This window comes from Cheilinus undulatus, linkage group 22, assembly GCF_018320785.1.
Source record: "Cheilinus undulatus linkage group 22, ASM1832078v1, whole genome shotgun sequence".
Classification (NCBI taxonomy): domain Eukaryota; kingdom Metazoa; phylum Chordata; class Actinopteri; order Labriformes; family Labridae; genus Cheilinus; species Cheilinus undulatus.
The window spans coordinates 12,847,160-12,860,013 of NC_054886.1; the positions used below are offsets into that span (position 1 = coordinate 12,847,160).

The window sequence follows — 12,854 nt, forward strand, 5'->3', positions numbered from 1 at the left end:
AAAAAGATCAAACTGAAGAATTATTGCATGTTAGATGCCTTATACGTCACTGCTTTACCATCATAACTAAAGGCTAACCAGAAAATAGTCATTCTAGGAGACACACTTTCTGTCCGGGTGGTTTCTCACTTTATGTAGTGTATGATTAAGAGTTTCAGTTATGACTCGATCCAAGTTTTCTGATCCATCAGCCAGCTGAATTTTAGTTTAAGTCTTCATACTACTATCAGGGACAAATTGAGGTATACAAAACTGCTGGAATGGTTAAAATATTTGGCTAATAGACAATTCTATAAAGAAGGGAAAAATGAATTTTTCCATGCATCGACATCTCAAATGCTCTCATAACCTGTGATTCTGGAGCACCTTGAACATTGAAAAAACAGCTGAATAGGGTGATTAGGCCTACATCTTGGAAAGTTGTTCTTCATTTCCTGTGTGTCTTGCAGAATGGCTCTACACCCTGGACAAGAAGGATGAAACATTTTTAAGTCCCAGACCAAATTTCAGCTTAGGAAAAAAATGTACTTTTCAGTTCAAGTTTGGCTTTTGTTGTCTGAGTATCTTTGGATATTTAAACTCCTGGATTGTTTCAATATGTTTTTCTGTTTGGACATAGGGTGGCCTAGGGCCTTCCACAAGCTGTCGGCCAAACAGCCAGCTACTCACTTAATTACATCAATGTAAAACAACTTAGACATACTTTTCACATGTTAAATTTTCAGTTGTTGTGAAATAATTCACTTTTGTTGAATTAAATAATGAAAATATATCTCTTTTTGTGTGTATGTCCATTATTTGGAAGGTGTCATTTACAAATTGGGATATGGATGTGCATTTAATAAGGTTATTTTAATGTTTTTCTTTATTTTGTATATTTGGGTTAGATTTTAAATGATTCTATCCAAACCTTGGATTTTGCAACAACAGTAATAACAAAAAGGAAGTAATTCTTGAAAATTAACAGTCCTTTCTCCTCAGTTTGTAGTTTGGAGGTCTTTGGTTCCTTTTGGCTGATATTCTCCCTGTTAGCTCGGCTAGCTGCTGCGAGCGAACTAGCTGAAGTAATGTAGTGAAAAATGTTTGTGAGCAGCATTTAAACAGCTGTTATATTTATTTAATACAGAAACTAAATACTCTTCCCCCCATTGCTACACATGAACCTGAGCTTATTGCAACACTTAAATTTCCTCAAATGGTAATTTGTGACCTTTATCTCAGTAAAATTTGCCTCATCTTTTAGTAGCCTTGAAGGTTTCATACCCCTTCTTTTTAATTATCCACATCAGCACACATGATGTTGGAAAGCTGTCCCTTTATTTTTCACTTAATCGATTTATGCGCTTTTGTGAAGCAGTGACGTCCGCATCGCTGCAAAATCACCAACTTTTTTGCCTTTAAATGCTGCAGGTTGTAAAACATTCAATAACCGAGAAAATTGTTTGGTTATCCTCAGAACACTCTGTCTAACCACAGGAATCTCACGTTGTCCATTAAATGTTTATGAAATCTGCAACAAGAGGGGCTTTTTTCCTGATGACCTGGTTTGGCCTGAGATGAGAGGGTCCACACAAAAGTCAACTTTGTCACCTTTCTCTGCTTCATACTATCGAAACCAAAGTGTGAAGCTCATGTTTATTTGTGTTTAGGTGCACCGCCGAGTGCAGCACTGTTTACTCTGTGTGTGTTTGTGGTTGGTTACCAGCCCACTCATGTTTTTCTTCTCACTCTGTCTTTGCAGGAAGTTCGGGGAGCGCCCTCAGCCACAGCGCCTAACAAGGTGAGTGAGCAATCACTACACTCAGCATATTTCTCCATCAGCATATTGTTTTGTTGTGTAGGCCAGACATGTTGTGGATACAGCGACTACCGATCAACAAATCCTTGACTAATGTAGTCAATCTGAATTAACTATTGGCATTATTTTGAGTTTAAAACACATTTTAAAAGGTGTCTAAGCAAAAAGGGATGACAAATTCAGATGTTGGAGCAATAATGATGGCATTACTGATATTGGAGGGCAAGGACAAACTTTCTTTTAAGAGGCAGAAACCTTGAGCAGAACTAGATTCAGCCATCTCCTGAAGCTACATTGTTGGTGTTGTAGACGGAGATGCTGAAATAAATAAATAAAAGGTAGATACAGATAAAGACAAGTAGATGCCAAAGAGACAAGAGAGGAGAAAGAGAGGAGAGGGAAATGCAGCAAAAAGGACATAGGTGCAGAAAGAGAGAAAGAGATGTAGAAAAGAAAGGCAGGATGAAGAAAAAGAGAAGAGAGACATGCAGAAATAGTGAAAAGAAAGATGTACAAGAGAAAAGAGGGAAAACACTGGAGAGGGATATGCGGAAAGAAAAAATGGATTAAAAACAGGGATGGAAGTGCAGAAAGAGAGAAAAAGGAGATGCATCAAATGTGAAGAGTAAGATGCAAAAAGAGAGGAGAAAAAATCAAGAAAGGAAGGAAAATGCAGAAAGAGAGGAGAGGGATGCAGAGAAGAACACACTGAGAACAAGAAGAGGGGGTTGCAACAAAAGAAGAGATGCAAAAAGAGCAGAAGGAAATGCAGAAGAAGGGAAGTGTAAATCTAGAAAGAGAGAACAAGAAGGCGCAGAAAGAGATGAATTAAGAGAAAGAGGGAGATGCAGAAGCAGAAGCAGTGAACAGGAGATGCAGGAAGACAGAAGAAAGAGATGCAACAGAGATGAGAGAAGATGTATAAGAGAGGATTGGATGCAAAAAAGAGAAGAGCAGATGCAGAAACAGTGAAGAGGAAATGCACAAAGAGAGATGAGTAATGCATAAATGGAAAAGAGGGGATGCAGAAAAACGAGAGAAGATGCAGAAAGAGAGGAGGGAGATGCACAAATGGAGGAAATGTGATAGAGAAGAAGAGAAGAAATGCAGAAAGAAAGAATGGACTCAAAACCAAAGTGCAGGAGCAGAGGAAAACAAGATGGATCAAGTGAGAGTAAGATGCATAAGGAGTGGGGAGAAAATTCAGGAAGAGGGAGAGAAGATGCACAAAGAGATGCAGAAGAGAGAAGAGGGAGATGCAGAAACAGTGGGATACAGAAAGAGCGGAGGCAGATGCAGAGATGGGCGTGCTGATAGAGAGAAGGAGGGGTGTGGAAACAAAAGAAGATGGAATGCAGAGAGAGAGAAGAGAGAGATGCAATAAGAGAGAAGGATGCAGAATTGACAAGAGTGGATGCAAAAGGACGATGGAATACAGGAAAAGAGAAGAGTAGATGCAGATAGAGCCAAAAAGAAGATGCAGAAATGGAGAACAGCAGATGCAGGAAGAGATGAGGGAACGCAGAAGAGGGACAATAGGGAGCAAGACAAAGAAGATGCACAACTGGAAGAAAGGAGAACAGGGCATTCAAGTATTCAGCACATGAAACCTTATAACTCTGAATGAGATGGGACATTTTTAGATAAATTGAATTCACTTAGTTCTCATAAAGTAATTTAAACAACTCTTGGTCTATTATCTGTATTAATGAGTCCATATCAACCCAACAATGTCTGCTGATATCAATGCATGCATTTTGTAATGACCAGAGGAGAACTTGAACATGATTCCCTTTTTGCTTGCAAAACAACAATTAACAACAGCATGTTTGTGCCCACTTCCTTCATTGGACCGCTTTTATCTTTTGACCCCTGCTGTATTACATCATCTTGTTCTGCTAGTGTTTATTCAGTTGATGAGATCCGTAATCTTTCACTAGTTGCGTTACACGTGCTTCAATGTGCCTGTGTCGAAATCAGAAACATGCCTTGCAGTTATTTGAAGAGGAAAAACAACAGAAAGGCGATGATTCACCTTTTTCTGAGGACTTGCTGTCTGAAGTTGCCCTCTGCATGCACCGCAGCACTGCACGTTTCTCATTATCCCGCTCCTCTTATGTGCGTCCCAACTCATTTGGTGCAATGATTCGGGTTAACACATAATGTTGATGGATGTTGTGGCTTCTGGAGGTTTTGTGAGTGTATGCGTGTTGACTTGTTTGCTTATTGTTTCTGTTTCGTTCTGTGAACTGGACTTTGGTTTTCCCTCATGTGTTTTCTTCATGTGTGCGTGTGCTTGTCTTTTGCGTGTGTTGCCTCAGCAGGGAAAATGAGGGGTTGTGTACTGCCTGGAACAGCCAAGCATGGTTTTTGTAAAAAAAGAAAAAAGAAGGGCCCCTGCACCTTTTGATGTGTCCCCCTCTTCATTCATGTGCTGCCAGTCCGCAGGCTCATGCTGGCCTCTGTGTTTGACTGATGGTTTCGATGGCCAGAAATATGACATACACAACAGTCTTTACCCAGCAGGCTCAGGAAACATCTTTATCATTTTATGTTATTCGCTTCATTTTATGACTCTGTATCCTCACTTGTTCCCCTTTATTCTTTAAAAAGAGCCTCATGATATTCTGTCAGGCAACAAACACAGACAGCTAAAGGGGCTTTTTAGGGCAGCTAAAGCTCTGGGTCCTGCAGGGCCGCCCTGTCAGGAAGGCTACTCGACTGGAAATACAATACATGACACACATACACTGGGAATGCACCCACACACACACCTTAGGCTCAGACAGACACACAAACAGACACAACACATGAACTCGCAGGCTGGATTAGCTGCCTCCTCTGTCAGGGGAGCCGCCCCTTTAAGAGCTTATTCCCCAAACAACAGGAGAAGAATCCATCCCCTCTCATAGAAATAAGCATCTATGTCTTCATCGAATATTCCAGGATTAAAGATGCAACCTTGACTTTTAATAAGGGATGCACATTATTACTGGCATAACATTGGCATCTGCAGATGAAAGCTTAAACAGTTAGTTATCATATCTAGAATTATTCACAGATATATCAACCTTACATACTGGCAGAATGTACAGTTTGTTTTACGCTGAAACAAAAACCTAACAAAGCTGAAGTTTTCTCCTTTTCCAACTTCATTCCTTAAACTTTGAGTGTGTTTTAAGGAGTAAGTAAAGGTGTTTTTGCACTTGAGAAAAGTTTGTTTTTGTGATATTTCATGCATTTTGTCAGGACTGTCCAAGGGAACCGCCCTGCTTTCAAATTTGTTATTTAATTGGGACTATTAATTTTATTTTGAAGGGATAAGCTCTATAAAAAGGGGCACATCTATATTTAGTGCACTAGTGAGCTCACTGTCTGTCAGCAGGTTGTGCAATGCTGTTTGTAGCTCTTATAAAGGCAGATGATGCTTGGTTTTACTGTTAAAAACATTCAACACATAAATTACTAGAAATTACTTTCAGTTTACATCACTGAGTGTCTATTTGACTGATAAAAGAATTCCAATGACCTTGTTTGCTTTTTAAACTGATATAACATGAGTCAAGTTATTTCAAGGCTGTCTTTGAGGTTGTTATCCAGCAAAGAAATTTGGTAGTCATGTGGGATTGCAGTTTTACTGGACAATATTGCAATTTGCAATCCCATAGAATATATAAATGGTATCATGAATCTTCTTGTTTGGGAAAATGATAGTTTTGAAGAGTTTATTTCTCAATAAGAAATACAAACAAACATAGCACAAAAAGTAAGGAAATTTAGGTAGGTTATTTCTATTTGTAACAATGCTTCTTGGCAATAAATCTTATATTGTTGGAAAGCCTGTGTATTTCCCTTAAATGGTGCCTCATTTGCAAAGAACATGCATTTGTGGGATGAACAGCAGAGCTGAGTATGTGCGTTGTGCCCATGAAAAATTTGCCAAATCTTTTCTTCCAATGCAAAACAGCTTTATCTGCCATTCACTCTTGTCTGGTGTTGTTTGGTGGATTGGTTGATTGAAGTCAGAAGAAACAAGATATATTGGCAATTTGACAATTTATCCATTAAACTAACAGGAGGCTCAGTAGCATATGGAAGAACCATACACAGCCACAACAGCCTGGCACCTCCCCCTCATGCTTGTCACACACTTGTGGGATGGCATTCCATTCTTTACTCATCATTTGTTGCAGGTCAGCCAATGTGGTTGTGTTGGTCACTCTGGAATGGAAAAAGAACGCCTAACTGATAACATAAGGGTTCAGTGGGGTTGAGGTCAGGACTGCTGGCAGGCCATTCCATCCTGTCCACTCCCAAATTCTGTAGGTAGTCTGATAAACCCTGCTCTGTGAGGGCGAGCATTGAAATTATCGAGGCTAGACATTGGTTCCAGACTGTGGAGGTAGGGGATTGCCACTGGTTGCAGAATGTCTTGATGAGATTTTTGAGATAGCATGGGGCGGCGCGTATGAATGCAGCGGCCCGGCGCTCCATCACAAGCAGCAAGCCCTACATTTACATTGGAACTAACAGCGTGCCCACGGAGTTTATGTCTTTCCTAATGGAGATTATCTGGAGAATGGGGCGCCCAGATACTGACAGAAGGAGGACATGGAGCAGCACAACACCTACAGTCAGTGGGGATTAGGCAGCAAGGGGGTGCAAGAGGGCAAAAGAAGGGCAAACAAGCCGGGCTGTAGGCTAGGCTAAGAGCGGCCCCACACAAACCTGTCGTACTGAGCATCTTTCTCCCAGGTGCTCGCTCTCTCACCAGCAGGAAGGATGACATGAGGTTTTTTCTAACCACCGCTTGGACGACTGTGTTTGCTGCGTTTTTACAATGCAATGACAATAAACAACTGTCTATCTATCTTGATATCTCTCAGCATTGAGATTGCCTTCAATAATTACCAAGCCTTGTTTTTCCAGTGAGGGAGATGCCACCCCACACCATCACAGTGCCTCCACCAAATGATGTTACTCTATCGGTGCAGCAGTCAGCACTGAACATAACGATCCTCCACATCTTCAGGTTCCAGTGCACGTGTTGCAGGCTCCAGCACAAACGGATCTGATGGTGAAGGGCAGTCATGTCAGGCCTCCTTCGCGGCCCTATGAGACTGGAGATTGGCTGTGTGCAGTCTTTTCCAGATTGTCTGGGCAGAGTCATATTGTCTTGCAAACCTTCACTGCAAATCTAAAGAAGACAGCCTACAGTTTTAAGTGCTGACAGCATGAGGAAAAGGTCTTCTTAAGGAGTATATAGTAACAGCAAAGTGAGCCGTTTGACAATGAAAGAGAAGATTTGGCAACTTTAAATGGGCGCAACCCACATAGTCAGCTCTGCTGCTCATCCTGCAAATGCATGCTCCTTACAAATGTGGCACCAATAATAGGGAAATGAACAGATTTTCCAACAGTGCAAGATTTATTGCCAAGAAATAATCTACCAAACTCAAATTTCCTTTCTTTTAGTTCTTAGTTGATAAAAAAAACTGAACTTAAAGGCCTTTCTGCACATTTTTGTAAACCTCTAAAGTTCTACTTAACACAAAAATAACTGCCGCCTTTTATAGGATTATGTGATTGCACAGTCTGACATTTTGTCTATGGTTGTAAGTTTTCATCACACACACAAGCCCAAGCGTCTTTCTTTGACAGTTTGAGGGACAAATGTTGGAATTTGTTATATTGGTACATAAATCAACAACACAGTGACGGAGCTTTGTGAGTCTGCTTGTACAAGAGAAATAAAAATTACTATGGAAATAGCAGAACCAAAAAAATGTAGGCACTGATTTTTCTTCTTTCATAAATTCTGAGATTGTGAATGTTTAGTCAAACACAGTTTAACTCTGGTGAAGATGCAGTGTGCATGAAAACGTTAGTCTTCTGCACCTGATTGAATTGCAAAAAGTGACTCCAGTTTCTTTGGATTTGCCTGTGAAATATCCTTTATATGTTTCCTTCTTTGATGTTTTGACCACCTGATTTGGTTTCTGAGGCAGAGAGCTGAAACTGTGATGCTTCTTGCAACACACTGAGCTGACACTGACTGAATTCTCATGGAAAGGTGAAAGGTCAACGTGAGTCCAAAAAGACACGATTGAAAACTGAAGACAGTGAGCAGAAACCCAGACCATGCTAACATGCAGCAGAGCCTCATTAAACTGATTAATTATGAAAGCTGGTGCGTTGACTGATTATTGCTACTTTTTTACTGATCAAGAACTCTTGGTAGATCTAAAGATCGGTTATCGATTTAGCTTATTTACATCTTTACACCACTAAACCCTACTACTGACATCTAAAATCAGCATTAAATTTTCTTATACACATATTAACACTTCATTTCCTCTTGGGCTCAAGGCTGCCCGAAAGAGCTGTTAAATGGGACTGGGGCCAATGAATGTTAGCATAAAATAAGCATAAACATGGTTCGTTTTTAGTGGGATTATGACATTAAAAGGTGCAGATATGGACAGTTCTTACATTTGCAGGTGTCACAGCGCCCTGCAATTGTACCTATTTGGGGCCCAGTGGTTTCTGTGGGTGGGCCTACTTGGCTGCTGATGTTAGACTGTAAACAAGCTCCTCTTGTTCTAGTTTTTGGTTATTTTATTCTGTCAATAATTAATCAGGATTATTATTGTGATACAAGCATCATGACAACAGAGTGCTCTGTTTGAGATAGCAGAATTTCAAAGTAGAGATCTTTAATGACACACTGTATGCTCCTGCTTGTTTTAGGACAAGTTTTTAAATCTCACAGCGGCCGTCTGGAGGTTACACATTAAACACTGAACATGTGCTTTTTTGTCAGAACCACCTCTGCATTCACAAAGAATCGCTTTAAAAAGGAAGGAAAGCCACATCCTGAACAGCTGATTAACGTCTTCATGTGTGTAATCTACCTTTTGTGATTCATACGGGTGCGCGCTAATTGAAGCCTGATCATCTTAATTGAGCTATTTCACTGTGCATCGGTGTATTAGCATGCTCCTCCAGCGTGTGTGTTTGTGCGATCACGGGGGGTCTAGTGGCGGCTGTAGACGCTGTGGCAGATGTACTGGACAGATGCCTGTCTGCTCTGCTGCATCTGTAGCCTGGCTTAACCCACCCCCACTGCTCCGACACACTCATCCCCCGTAGTGCCTGCTGTTGAATATGTGTCCTTTTTGTAAATCTGTCTGGCACATTTTTGTCTCTCTTGTCACGCATTTCCTCTCTTCATTTTCTCCGCTATCTCGCTCTTATTTTTCTTACCTGCCTTTCTTGACATCTCTGCTGCCTCTTCTTCCTATCTTTACTCTTTATGACCTGAATGAATCGAGCAAAAATAACACCAAACTGCCACTGAGGTGTCATCTGCACGACTTCATGTTAACCTGTTGCGGCTTTTCGCTCCAAATATGGTCTGAGTCACAACTTTTTTTTGTTAAAATGCACAGTTGCAGTTTTACACCCTTGTCGTGTTCTACTTTGGTTATTTACTAAAGGATGTGGCTTTGTGTAAAATGTGTGATTGATTTGTCCATTGCCTCCACCTTCTGTCTGATGAAATCTGATGAAATAGATGATTGATTTTTCCCTCTTGTCTTTTCTTGTCCTTTTCTGCCCTTCTGTGTTGAAATGCATACTTGTGAACCTTGTTTGCACGCTCGTGTCTCAGTTTTTGTCATTTTTATGTGTGTCTGCACGCTACTCTTGCAAAGAAAGAGGAGCTGTGTGCTGGTCACTGTCTCTCTCACTTCTGCTTCCTTTCAGCGCTCAGGAAGAGACCTAATCTCTTTCTGTGTGTGTGTCAGTATGTGGAATAGATGAGTGGTTACCCAGACATCCTTTTTCAAATCCGTTTTTATCCTCTTTAGCATCATTGATCCCTGCAATTTTTATACATTTTAGTCCCCACATTACCTCCATTCTGCTCTTTATTTACTAGAGTGTGCTTCATTGCAGTGTTTCCACATGTTAAGTCAATAATTTGAAGGAAATAATTGGGGGAACATTTTTTTCTTGCTTTCTCTTCACATAACTTTGCCTTAAGGCTGCCATGACAACAGAGGTTTAAATCATATTAGAAAAAAGACAAACATAATAAATGCTTGTTTTGATGACCCTTCAACACCCAACTGTAGGAACTTGCAAAAACTGAAGCAAAAGTCAAAACTATGAAAAAAGATCTGTTAGTCCAACAGGTTTCATCAAAAGGTGTACTAAAGACCTTTTGCACACGTCAATCCCTTCAGTGGAAGGCGGATGTTAAACGGGTGTTCATGCTGGTTTTTGGTCCGTAATTGCATTAAACAGTTAAATTCATCTATCAAATCAGGCGGTGTGAAATTTATAAACACTGGCTTGAAATGCTGGTCTATAATGCTCTTTTAAACTGCAGTGATCCTCCCGCCACTAGACAGCGCTGTAACTCCAGTAAGTGGCCGCTGCCGCCCTTTCTGAGCTCTCCCCTGGCACTTCATTGGATGTGAATAAGCTTAGCAGTTAGCATGTATTAGGAACAGCGCCGCAGGACAGTTTTTAAGCAAAAAATGGAAATAAAGTGGTATGTAGGCTGTCAAGGGTTGAACTTACGTGTAACTACTCAACTGAAGTGAAAAGAGGCACATATCAAAGCAAAGAGGAAGGCTGGCAGAGCTAGCTGCTGATGTTAGCTACGCTGTACACAGTATATCAGGCTCACATCATGCCCACTGACTCAACAACCTTGTGAGGACTTTGACTGTTTTCAAAGTATTTTTTAGGTTTGATGGTCTTCTGGCATTGACCTCGGTCTTGAGTCCCAAAAAAATTTCAATGGGATTCAAGTCGTCAATCACATTGCCTTTGGTCTTCTGGACTTAGTTCTTCATCAGGAGCCATGTATGTTTTGGGTCGTTGTCATGTTGGAAGACGAAGCGATGACCCAAACCCTGTTTTACTGCTGACTGCTTGAGGTTTTCTTTCAAAATCTCCACATATCCTTCTTTCTTCATGATTTCTTCCAACTTTACCTTGACTCCTGGTTCCAGATGCACTAAAGCATCCCCACAGCATAATACTCCCACTGCTGTGTTTCACTGTGGAGATGGTGCTCTTTGGGTTATGCACCTCTCCCTTCCTCAAACATAAGCAACGTCTTTATGGCTAAAAAGCTCTAGTTTGGTCTCAACTGACCAAAGGACATGCTTCCAGTATGCATAGTCTTTCCTGAGGTTGTCCTTAGCACACTTCAGTCTGGCTTGAAGGTTTCTCTTCTGCAGTAGTGGTCTGCATCCTGTCAGGGCTTCAGTTGTTGGACCACATGTTAAAGTCTGTTGGTTCTGCTTAAAACTCTATAAATTTACATGTACAATGTGCTGATATGTATGGATGATATATAGGCTGTAATACTCCAGTACTGATATCAGCTCATGTCTTACCTTTATATGAAGAGTGTCAACTGTTCCTTATTTTTTACCATGTAAATGCTACTCGGACAAAAGTTACAGGCTATCTGTGTGTTGATTTGTGTGGCTGCAGTGGTGCATCAGATGAGAACATTTTCGATCATTTTTTGCACATTTTTTCCAAACTAATCCTGACATCTTTGGTGTCTTTGTAAACTCTGAGTACCCCTCTAGATTTGAACATAAAACTGCAGAATCGAACAATGCTTGGCAGCACAACATCAGATTATAAAGACGGACCCACCACAGGGTTTTTGTTCTGCATTTGATTCCGGGATCTTCCATTTCATTTGATTGTTACCACATGTGACGCATCTTTGTTATCTGTTCAGAAGTTATGTGGAAAGTAATGATTATGAGGATGGAGCAGATTACAATAGATTTAGAGGGACACTGAGTGAAAGCCTAATCTTAGGGTGTAGAAGCATGTCTGCATGGAGGGGGGAATGGTCTCTCCCCATGTTAGCCACAGTGGTCTGGAACGGTTTGTCGAGCAGGGAAACAGTGTTAACCGCAAGCCAGGGCTGTCGCACGAAACCATCCCAGCACTACTGTGAAATTCTGCTGTCATAACACAGCTATGAAGCAATGCTTTTGGATATTTACTCACAGCCTCAGCCTGAAAATAAAAAAGGCATTGATTTCAGAGCCAGAGGTTTGGGTTGATGCAGAGTTTTGGGTGAATCATCAAGGTAAAAAAAAGTTTTTTTAATCTCTTTTCTTTAGGAAATCAGCAGTTGATAAAAGATGTTCAGGCTTCAGTCATTCCTTCACTGGATGCTGATACCTGCAGCCCAAACAAAGCCACAGTACTAGTCCCTTGATTTTAAAGGGGGGGTTGTCTGCTACCAGATGTGACATGCTGTTTTGACAAAACCATTTTTAATATATCAGCCTGCTTTGTTCAGTTTAGCTCTGCAGTGTTATCTGCTAGCCCTGCAGTGCTGTTTTTCATTTTAAAATGCTGCTCAGTCCCCATTAATGGTAAACTATATGGAAATAAAGTATCTGGCTGCCAAGGACTGAAATGGTATTGTTTTCAAATACACTTTAATGCGAGGTTGACCCAGCCTCCACTCTTCTTGGGCACTTTCCACAAGATCTTGGAGAGTTCCCGTGGGAATTTGTGCCCATTCATTCTGTGGAGCATTTATGAGGTCAGGCAGTGATGTTGGATGAGAAGTCCTGGCTCACAATCGCTGTTCCAGTTCATCCCAAAGGTGCTCGATGGGGTTGAGGTCAGGGTTCCAGGCAAGTTCTCCACACTGAATTCATCAAACCATGTCTTTATAGTCCTTGCTTTGTGCTCTTGGGCACAGTCATGTTGGAATAGAAAAGAGCCTTCCCCAAACTGTTGCCAAGAAGCTGGAAGCACAGCATTGTCCAAAATGTCTTGGTATGCTGAAACATTAAGATTCGCCTTCACAGGAGATAAGGGGCCTTGCCAGAAAATAGGCCTGATACTTCTTCTATATGACTTGTTGGTTTACTGGCATCTCTCAAAACCAAATATATTCAATTCTTTGGTCACATTATCTAAAGAAAAAAATCAAGGCATTGCAGTTGGACACCTGGATGTCTATATCAGCCATATTCTTACTTGATTATAAGAC

The 12,854-nt window shown here is 40.9% G+C and overlaps 1 protein-coding gene across 1 annotated transcript in view; it reads left to right on the top strand.

Moving 5' to 3' along the window:
• rbpjb (recombination signal binding protein for immunoglobulin kappa J region b) overlaps positions 1-12,854 on the top strand; it is an 80,324-nt gene that overhangs the window by 48,626 nt on the left and 18,844 nt on the right. Inside the window, exon 2 of the mRNA XM_041779336.1 lies at positions 1,742-1,780. Within this exon, the coding sequence (XP_041635270.1) occupies positions 1,742-1,780 (39 nt within the window). The remainder of the gene's footprint in view (positions 1-1,741; positions 1,781-12,854) is intronic.